The sequence below is a fragment of the Cricetulus griseus genome, chromosome 3 (genome assembly GCF_003668045.3).
Source record: "Cricetulus griseus strain 17A/GY chromosome 3, alternate assembly CriGri-PICRH-1.0, whole genome shotgun sequence".
Lineage (NCBI taxonomy): Eukaryota > Metazoa > Chordata > Mammalia > Rodentia > Cricetidae > Cricetulus > Cricetulus griseus.
In genome coordinates, this window is record NC_048596.1 from 145,334,219 (window position 1) to 145,345,441 (window position 11,223).

Below are 11,223 nucleotides of genomic sequence, written 5' to 3' on the forward strand. Positions count from 1 at the left end.
CTCACATGCTGGGATTATAGGCTTGTGCCTCCACACTGGCCTGCTTCCTTTCCTAATGAGCTTCCCCTCATTAGGAAGGATGGAGTGTTTGAATCTATGAAAAATGCTATACAACAATTGTTGAAGAATAAAATAAGAAGCACAATAAAAAGAAGATGTGATTAGGACAGAGAGACAGAAGTTGGTCCATGTGAAGAAGGTCTTATTTACAAGCCATGGAGAGAAGGCTCCTAGGGGTCCAGTAGCGATGGATGCCTTGGATAAAGTCATAAAGACTAAAACAAAAAGGGCTAAGAGATTCCTTGAGAAGAGGGAACCAAAAGTCAGTGAAAACATTAAGAATGCCATGTTGATTAAAGGGGGAAATGCAAATGCAACTGTGACACAAGTACTCAGAGATATGTATGCACTGAAGAAACCATGTGGAGTGCTGTATAAAAAGAAAAATATTATAAGACCATTTGAGGTTCAGTTCTTTTCAAAGAAGTCAGACTGTTATTTATTCATGTTTGGCTCCCATAATAAGAGGCCGAATAATCTAGTAATAGGTCATATGTATGACTACCATGTGCTGGGTATGATCAAACTAGGTATTGAGAAATTTGTGTCTCTAAAAGATATTAAGACTAGTAAGTGCCCTGAGGGAACAAAACCCATGTTGATATTCGCTGGTGATGATTTTGATGTAACAGAAGACTATAGAAGATTAAAAAAATCTTCTTATTGATTTCTTCAGAGGCCCCACAGTGTCCAATGTCCAACTGGCTGGATTGGAGTATGTTCTGCCTTTCACCACATTGAACGGGAAGGTTTACTTTCGAAGCTATAAGCTGCTGTTGAAGAAATCTGGTTGCAGAACACCATGAATTGAACTGGAAGAGATGGGACCGTTAATGGACCTAGTTCTGAGGAGGATACACTTAGCATCAGACGACCTTTATAAATTGTCCATGAAAATGCCCAAAGCTCTCAAGCCAAAGAAGAGAAAGAATATCTCCCAGGATACTTTTGGTACAACTTTTGGAAGGATTCATATGCAGAAGCAAGACCTAAGCAAACTACAGACCAGGAAAATGAAGGTGTTGAAGAGGCAACCCGCAGAGACAGGGACAGAAGACCAGGGGAAAAAAAATCAAAGAGAATTAAGAAAAATTAGTAGAACCTAACTGAGAGTAACCACTTTCTTGTGGTTGCTTACTAAGAAGAATTTTTCAACTGAGTCTGTTCAGTTTTCTCATAGCAATTGGTGTTTATTTGGAGGTTTTTGGAGGGGTGGAGGTGTGACAAGACCTCACACTGTAGCCCAGGCTAGCCCCAGCCTCTCAAGTGCTGCAATTACAGTAGTGTACTACCATACCCAGCATATTGTATATTTCTGTAACATAATTTATTACTTAAATTTTTTTATAAAATTAAAAAAAAGAAACTGACATGAGTTTGCTGTACTCCTCATAGAATGGCTAAATTACTCTGGCAAGAATTTGGAGACAGCTGAGTTTTCATACACTGCCAATTGAAAAGTTACACAATTTAGCACCAAGGAAAGTACTTTTGCATTTCCTGGAAAATTAAACATGTATTTCTTATTCTACCCAACATTCCACTGTGGCACATATCCCAGGAACTGGAAAACGATGTTCACTTAAAAATCTGTACAGACACACTGAACTCATCTTTATTTATAATAGCCAGTCTGGAAACAATTCAAACAACCTCTCACTTGTAGCATGTGGAACTACATATGTGATCTTATCTTAGAATCCTGCTCTATTATTGAAAAATGTCAGCAATGCACTATTGGTGCATACTACAATTTGATGACTCCTAAGAACATTATGCTGAGAGGAAAAAGACAAACTCAAAGTTAGTTTGTGAGTCCATTCTCATCACACTTCTGAGATAATGAAATCTAAAGTGGGGCTGGAAGATGGTTCAGCCAGGAAAGTACTTGTTTGTGCCTGAAGAACCAAGTTCAGATCCCCATCCATGTGTGGTAGTCAATATTTATTGTCTATCTGATAGGATCTAGAATTACCTAGAAGACAAGGGGTTATCCGGATTAGTTAGGTTAGAGAGGAACCAAAAATTAAAATTAATAAAAATGTAAAAACTTAGGCCCTAATGGTAGAGGAAAATTTAACTCCTTAAATCAGGAGTGCCATAGCTGGCACCTGATCCCCTGCTCTCAGAGAAGGGGAGATAACTGTCCACAACTGTTAACATTCCTTTGCTAATTGCTGGTTATAAAGATCCCCTAGCCCAGGGAATAACTGACAGACCCTGTGACCCTATAACCCTGCAAGCCCATGCCCTGTCTTATCTCACTCAAATGTATCTCACTTAAAATTTATTGCTACTGCTTTACTCTGTACTTTGTATGGCCTTAAGTAACCACAGAAACTCTGAAATTTGTGGCCTTCAACCTCTGGTCTGCCCCTTTAAAAGTTTTTCTTTTTGGCTGGTTGGCATCTCATTTGCCTGCTATGCAGTAAGATACTAGCTGGCCAGCTTGAAATAAAAAGAAACCTTTGCTTTTGCATCAGAGTGTCGACTCCTTGGGTTAGTCTCTGGGCTCCTCGAACCTGGCACAACAGTCTCTGGGAAGTTCTATGAAGAATTATCTAGGTTATGTCAAGCGAATTGGGAAATCCCACCCTAACTGTAGGTGTCGTCTTGCCATGGGTTGGGATCCAGGACTGAATAAAAAGTAGAAAGCCAGATGAGCATGGAGCATGCGTTGTGCTCTGCTTCCTGGCAAAGGGTGTGAGGTAAGAAGCATCAGCCTCTGGCTCTTGCTGCTGTGACTGCCTTGTCACAACAGCCCTCACCTTGAACTATAAACCAACACAGAATCTTCCTTCCTCAAGTTGTTTTGATCAGATATTTTGTGGCAATAACAAGATAAGTAACTAATTCACTATGTGAAAGGTGTGGTGTGGTGGTGCACACCTGTAATCAGCGCTGCAAGATGGGAGACAGGATGAGGGATAAGATCCCTGGAAGCTTGTAGGTTACTAACTATGCTGGCCTGTGTGGTGACATCCCAGGCTAGTGTGTGTGTGTGTGTGTGTGTGTGTGTGTGTAAAACAAAAGGTGAAAAGCACTGCACATAAACACACACACACACACATAAACACACGCACGCACGCACGCACGCACGCACGCACACCACACACCACACACCACACACACCTACAAGTAAACCAGAATACAATGCAATAGAACAACTGGCAGGGCAGTTTGTAGCTGGACTATCTACATGAATATCAGTCACCACTAATGAGGACATTGGTGCTCTGGAGAGATGTTTATAACCCAGACACCTAGGCATGAAGAAAAGTCACAAGCACTTTTGGTAATTAGCAACATTTAAATTTTATCTTTTCTTCCAATAGCTTTTAGACAGGAATAAATGAAAATATATAAGCGTTGCCAAACCATATCCCTTTCTCCCACTGTTCTCTTCAGAGCTTCTGAAGCCCATCTTCTGTGTTCTATCACATGTGTAGCAGGGGGTTGCACAGAGTCCAGCCTGGATATCCAGGTAGTTAAGGCTGGGGATGCAGCTCAGTGGCAGAGTTCTCACTTCACCACACTGCCAAAGAAAAAAGTCACCATCCTTTATATCCAAAGATCTTCAGGTGACTTCTCAAGGTCATTATCAACTCCTAAGCCATCGTCCATATTGAAGCCATGACATTTAGAGATAAGGGTTACTCAGGAACGAAACTCTAAATTTACTCTGAGGCCAGAGCTCTTTCCTTTACTGTACTGGGTGAGTGGGTACATTCTGCTTGTTCCTTATATTTCCTAAATCCCCCTTATTCTATCTTCATCTCTTTCTTTAAATCTATAGCCTATGAACCAGCAGGGGTGGAGATATCCTTGGAAGGAGAGTTGGGACAAAAGGATGCTGCCTTTTGGCTAGTGCAGGCCTGAGGGCTCTGTCTGATTTGGTATTATTTTGGAGTTGACTCTGGTTGCTTTTGCAAGTCTATGCCAATACCTGTCTGTTCAGGGCCATTACAGATATTGCTCAGAGCCCACGGTACTCCAGTTTATGATCATTGTTGTAGCTAAAATCAAGTATCTGGAAGAAGTCCAGGATAGTAAAGACGGTGTGTGTGTGTGTGTGTGTGTGTGTGTGTGTGTGTGTGTGTGTGTGTATCTAGATAACCATTGCTTGAAGAATCTTAAAGTTATTATTATTATTATTATTATTATTATTATTATTAATGCCATAATGATTTCCCCCTTCTCCTATTGTGTCTAGACTCTGTTTATTTTTCCTACCCTGTCACAAAAAATTTATGTGGTGGTTAAAATTGTAGACACATCAGTTTAGAGTTCAAGCATCCCAGGACATCTACAATTTGCCTGCATCAGTTGCACAGTTACAAATGAGACAGTCTCCTCTTTTGACATGTCTGTATTTTATTCAGGATGGATTCAGAGTCGGTTGCATCTATATGATAGATCTGTGTAAGGGGACCTCTTCTATACTGCTGGGAGCAGTAACTGAGACTAGGAACAAAATCACATCTATTTTTATGGCCAATGGTGTCATGGTAATATTGATGCCTGATATGCACCGTCTCCACATTCAGAAAGAACATGTCACAGCATCCTCTCCAAATTTCAGGCAGCCATCAGTCATGTACAAGGAATATGTGCTCATTTTGATTAAAGTCATGGTAGGGAGGATACATTTCTGGGTCTTTCTTAATCAGTATGGTCTTATATTCAGGGCACAATAATAGTAAAGTTGAATCCCACAGCCTTGTTCAGAAAATAGGTCCCACATTTCTTATGGAAAAAGATCAGATCTGTGACATTTCCTGACTCCATTGCCTGCATATGTTTCCATGGATGGACATGGCATTTAAGGTGGCCATGGAAGCAGCCTGAGAATATAGACCAGCTGCTCTTCCTAATCTAGAACCCATAGCACATACATTCCCAGTTATTTCAAGAGTTCTGACTCTTGTGGTCAGCTGGCTGGAGACATGGGCTTCTTTTGCTGGATCACAGGGTTGTGAGAGTGTGCAATGTAGTGAAATATCGGGGCCACAGCATCTGCCTTTGTAAATGGTGTTGTCTTATGAGGATGGTTCACAGGAAACTAGGGGGCTTCCTTGTCTTTACTGCCATACAGAACAATCACAAACAAGAGAATCGTGGTTTTGGACAGAGGCCATTTGGCAACACAAGTTGCAAAGAAATAGCAAGAAGACTTCAGAGGAAGTTAGCATGAGAATTTTATTAATGCCAAGAAGGATGAAGACACGATACTTTCAGATAAATTCTTTTAGCCAGGAAAAGTAGAAAACCTAAGTCAATGGCGGTCTGCTAAAGACGTTGGTGAACCCACTGAGGCATGTCAGGTCACAAGGCTGAGAGGAGAGCAGAGAGCTGTCAAGCACAGAAGAGCAGTGATCACTCCAAAGCCACCTCTGAGGTCCAGGGAGAGGCTTTTCATCACTGCTCCACTCTGCTGCTGGACATCTCTGCTGTGTCCTGAGGGACACTGCTTCCGTTATCACCCGTCTCGGGAGCGTCCTGTAGAGCCCTCTGGAGAACCATTTTGAGGGTCTGGTGCTTCAGCTGGTGTCTGAAGGAGCCCACGAAGAAGTAAATGATGGGGTTGGCACAGCTGTTAACAGCAGTCAGGACGAGTGATGCCAGATAAAGACCATAAGCAACTACACCATAATCAATCTTAATCCAGATTAACAGGAACCAGTGGATGCCAAAGGGCAAGCCGCAGAGGAGAAAAACCAGCACCGTGAGCATGATGGTTGCATACAATCTGGTGAGCTTTATCCGACCAGCGCCACAGAACAGCCTAGCCAGCAGGGCTAGGCTGGATAGACAGAGAACCACAAACAAAAATATCAGACATGCAGCAGTGAAAAAGTTCGATGCCAGACACCGGTTGTCATTTTCGTATTTAGTATCTAAGAAGCCACAGAAATACCGGTTGAGAATGCTAATCAATATCGACAGGACCCAGATCGCAGTACACATGACACTTGATGTGTGTTTTGGGCGGCGGCAGCGATACCAGATGGGGCACAGGACCGACAAGCAGCGCTCGATGCTGATGGCACTGAGCATGCTCAGGCCTGCGATGTAGGGAACCATCATGACGGTGTTAAAGCACGGGAGGAAGATAATGTCGGGATAGGAAAATTTGAGGAGAAGCAGCATGGAGTCTATGATGTGACAGAGGAGGAAGAGGAAGTCAGCCACAGCCAGGTTTAGGATGTAGACGGAGAAGGCGTTCCTGCGCAAGCGGAAACCCAGGAGCCAGAACACAATGGCGTTTCCTGTCATCCCAACCAGTCCGGAGATGACGATCATCAAGTTTGGGATCAGGGTCCTGCTGTTGAAACTTCCAGGTACAGTTTTGTCCATTGGATTTGTTGTGACTGTCATCCAAGAGGTTGAGGTGTTTAGGCTCAGAAACCCTGCACCGGTGCTGCTGGGAACACAATGAAGATGTGAGGTCTGTTGTAAGTACATGCCTTTTGTTAAAGACGTATTTTATTAGCACATTTCAACTGTATAAGGTGATGAGTTTATTATGAGATGTTCAGACATGTATTTTTTTATGATCACCAATTAATTGCCAGACCTACCTTGCCATATAGGAATAACAGTTCTTACGTTTCAGGGGAGGTGGTTCAGGCCCGCAGAGGTCAGGTAACTTATTAAAAATTCCAAAGCCCGAGAACCCTCCCCTTGAGCAGTCCCTTAGAATCACCACCATGGTGTATGGTTATATGGAGATGGGAGAAAAGCCAGAGAAGAAATGTCCAAATTAGGTTCAAGATGGCAATCAATATCATGGATTAAGAAACCACTGGGCTTAAATGAAGTAAAGAAAGAGCGAGGAAAAGAAGCCAACAACATGGAACAAAATAGTCATCTAGGAGGAAAAGTCAGAATCTGGAAGCTTTCTCCCTCCCCCCTCCCTCCCTCCCTTCCTCCCTCCTCCCTCCCTCCTCCTCCCTCCTCCTTCCTCCCTCTTCCTCCTCCCTCCTCCCCTCCCTCCTCCTCCTTTCCTCCTGTCTTCCTTCTTTTCTCTTTCTTTCTTTCTTTCTTTCTTTCTTTCTTTCTTTCTTTCTTTTTCTTTCCCTCACATACCAAATACCAAATATATCCCCACTGTCCCCCAAAAAATGTCTGAAAATTCATCACAATCTTTACTAGCGTGTAGGGAATTGTTGTGAATGATCAAGATACCTTCTGAAAGCAGGAGGTATGACACAGGAGAGGTGGCACAGCTGGGAAGAGGACACACTGTTCTTGCAGAGGACCCAAGCTCAGTTTCTAGCACCCAAGTCAGGCAGCTGAAAAATGACTATAACTCCAGGGTCAGGTGATCCCACACCATCTCCAGGCCTCACTCTTCTGTACATACCACACACAGACACACACTAATTTGGTCCGACTAATTGGCCAGCAATCCCCAAGGACCCTTCTGTTCTGCTTTCCTAGTATTAGCATTACTGGTAAGTGCCACACTTGCTTTTATGGGCAATGCCTGGTGTTTGAATTCTGGGCCCCATACTTATTCAGAAAGCACTTTACCAACTGAGCAGTCTTCCAAGAACCTCTCTTCCTTTATTTTGTTCATTAGGGAAGGTCACAATCTCTTAGTTTTTGCTGCTGAGGACTGAAGCTGAGGTTTGTGAATGCTAAATACACATACTATCCTCAGGCCTCCTTGAAACCTTCAGCTTGTTGGCAAAGCACACCATCTGCACAGTCAAGGCGTAGCCTGTAGATTTACTGTTCATAATCTGACCTTGTGCACCCAGAGATCTAAGCAGCTGGACCATTTACTCTGAGCTCCCAAACTTGAGGTTTGTGGTGATTTAGCAGTTGGGGTGTTGTCACTGTTTCACCACTAGAGGGTATTCCAAACCCAAGTTTGTACTAAATTAAGAGGTTGCATTAGTCTTCATAAGGAGCTCGAGGAGCTCCTAAAAGGGAAATTTATCTACAGAGTCTCAGGCTGGTTCTGTGCTAGACACAGGCAACTCATCTGGCCACCAACATGTGCTCAGGCACTGTAGCAATCATTCCAGCTCTGGTGTCCCCACAGAGTAACTAGTTCTTGCACAATGCCTTGACATCTATTTGATTTTTCATCATCAGTTAATTGCTCTCTGTTTTGTACTACCTGGGATTGGGAGGGAGGCATAGTGGGCATTATGGCAGGAAAGACCGAAATCTCTAAGGCCACAGAGACCAGTGTGGCACTTGGGAGGAACAGTCTTTCTGTTGCAGGCTTCCTTTTGCTGTGGTAAATTTATGGTGAAAAGGAGCATACTCAGATACAGGTGATGCAGGCCAGAATAGAACCCAACCAACTGGGGCCACTTATCTCCCCATCTGGCATGAGGATAGGTCCAGAGCCTTTGTGATGGTCACTTTCCTTGGAACAGAGCTCTGTATGGCTCCAGTCAACACCAGGTTTTCTGGTTCATGCTGAATTGCAAGGATTCCTGAGGATACTACTTTGTCTTATCTGCAGTGGCTGGAATTCTAGTCAGTGGTGTGCTATCTGAGGTTGGCAGATGGATGGTGGCATGCGCTGAAGTCAGTTACACCAGAGTCTAATGGATGAAAGAACCTGCACTATCTCAGGGGTCCACCAAAGTCCAGACTAAGGATAATGATAATGCAGGTGAAACCCAAATCGGTTCCTTTAGGGGACAGGTCTCTGTGGCATGACAGGGCTGGGTTAGAGAGTCACTGAGGCGTTTTGGCTCTGCAGAGCATTGGATCTCACTGTAGTGTGTCTGGCACACACTGTAGTGTGTCTCACAAGAACTGAAAGGCAAAGTCACATGTTCACTTTCCTGCCCCAACTTCCCACAGGTGGAGGCTTCTTTCAGGTTGTGGTGTCTAAAGGCAGATAGAGGTGGTGGAAAAAGGCACTAGCCATGGGCTAATGTAGCTCTTGAGTTTCAGTTCTTGGGTACTTGTTTAGAGGAAGGGGTTGTGGGCTTCTCACTGGCACTAAGTGTCATAATGAAAAACCTGGTACAAAATTTTAAGTCTAAGGTCAAGACTCAATTTACTTTCCTTTCTAGAAGTGGCAGGCATCTCTCTCTCTGCTTTGCTGTATGTGGGCTTTGGGGAGAGGTGATGCAGGCAACTCAACTTTTTCCTTTCTGCTTTTAAGATATCTTAAAAATTATACAAAAGCCAGGCACTCTAGTCTCCTGCCTAGTTTCCTAGCTCTTGAGAGGATGCTATTCTGAATGAACAGGTGCTCCAGAATGAGGGCAGATGGGGGAAAATGGTGAATCCGAGACATTCAGTTTTGCATTTCCACTGATGAAGTGCAGAGCTGCCAGGAGAAGTGGGCTGGATGGAGAGGCAGGAAGGGCAACATTAAACAGTAGACCAAGACAAAGAGGCACTTGGAAATACTGAACTTTAGATTTACAGAAGAAACAGTAGACCCTAACATAGAATGATAAACACAGGAGTAAGGAAGTGGGACCAAAGTTGGGCTGCAGTCAAAGGAGAAAAGCTAACAAGCTGCTTCTCTGTAATCATAAGGTGTAAGGCTGTGTCTGTCCCCTGGAAGTATCAACTGGAGGAAGGGTCCCCAGCACATCCTAGCTTACTCATTATCGCCAAGGAAGGGGATTATGGTAGGAGAGGTTGCAAAGACAAACCTTTTGGCTTAGGAGGCAACATTCCACATGTTTTTTAAAATAGCCAGACCCAAAATGTACCTCACATGCCCACTGGATGTGACTGTCCAGTCTGAGAAGCAGTGTGAATCTAGGAAGTTGTGATCAGAGACACAGATCTACTGGTTGGAAAGTACTAACTGCTACTAATAATAAAGGCAAACACCTAGGGCAACTAGAGCCTATATTTTGGAGCACAAATTTCAGGGTACAAATGCAGGGGATATGGAAAGTAAGGCAGTGTGAAACATTAAAGAACCCAGAAGTCCTCTACAACTGAGTATAAATATGCCAAAATGGTTGGAATGCCAGATAAATAATTCAAAAGTCTGTTAAAAATTACCAACAACCTGAAAGTATATTTGAAAAAAAAACTGATGAATGAAGTGAGGGTGTCAGTTGAAACCTACATGAGGTTGGGTGTGGTGGCACACACCTTTAGTCTTAGCTCTCAAGAAGCAGAGGCAGGTGGATCTCTGTGAGTTTAAGACCAACCTGGTCTATAAAGCAAGTTCTATATCAGCCACAGCTATACATTGAGACCCTGTCTTAAGCAAAGCAAACCAAACCACTACCAACAACAAAAACAGCGACACTTGATGAGAAAATCAGAAACAGGGATGAGAAATTCATCAAGAAAATTGAGATTTTTAAAAAAGATTTTATTTATTTATTTATTTATTTATTTATTATGTATACAACATTCTGCTTCCATGTATATCTGCACACCAGAAGAGGGCTCCAGATCTTATAACTGATGGTTGTGAGCCATCATGTGGTCGCTGGGAACCGAACTCAGGACCCCTGGAAGAGCAGTCAGTGCTCTTAACCTCTGAGCCATCTCTCCAGCCCCGAAAATTGAGATTTTAAAAAATAGCAAAGAAACAAACAAAAAATCAAATACAAACCCAAATAGAAATGTTGAAGTGAAAAGAGTCAATAAATTAAAAACCCAGTGGAAAGAATGAACAGCAAGTTACACCAAGTAGAAGAAAATCAGGAATTCAAGACAAGGTCAAGGATACAAGCAATAAGTAAAAGACAAATAGGTATGACTATGACTTTCAAGAACTCTGGGTCATGATTAAGAGGTAAAACCCAAGAATCCAACATCTCAATTTACCTATAAAGCAAAACTCATCAAAATTACACTTAGAATTCCAAGATGCATGAACACACATGGCCCTGCAGCCATGCACTTGAAATGAATTGCAGGAAGGTGCTGGATGTTTCTTATGTCAATCAAGATTGCTGTCTGCAGCAATATTATTTTTTAAAAAAAGTGACAGAAAGGCAAATACCCTCTGAGACAACTAAGTAATTCATGGCCAGTAAGTGAGCACCACAGATTCTAAGGAGACCCTACACTTACAAGGAAGAAAAATGGGTACAAATACCAGAGCCTATGAAGGAAGGAATTTCACAAGAGGAAGAGATGAACCATTGGAAGCTGGAAAGAGTAACATGTTAAGTTCATTAAACCAGAAATCTTGAAAGATGAACA

The 11,223-nt window shown here is 42.8% G+C and overlaps 1 protein-coding gene and 1 pseudogene across 1 annotated transcript; one reads left to right on the forward strand and one right to left on the reverse strand.

Moving 5' to 3' along the window:
- The first annotated feature begins 229 nt into the window (after window positions 1-229).
- On the forward strand, window positions 230-1,171 carry LOC100753743 (annotated as a pseudogene).
- A 4,307-nt stretch (window positions 1,172-5,478) lies between these two features.
- On the reverse strand, window positions 5,479-6,486 carry LOC100754040 (mas-related G-protein coupled receptor member A; the record flags this gene model as incomplete). Its single annotated transcript, NM_001328107.1, is given in 1 exon segment — window positions 5,479-6,486. A coding segment is annotated over 1 exon segment (1,008 nt), but the record flags the coding sequence as incomplete, so codon positions are not given.
- Between the last annotated feature and the right edge of the window lie 4,737 nt (window positions 6,487-11,223).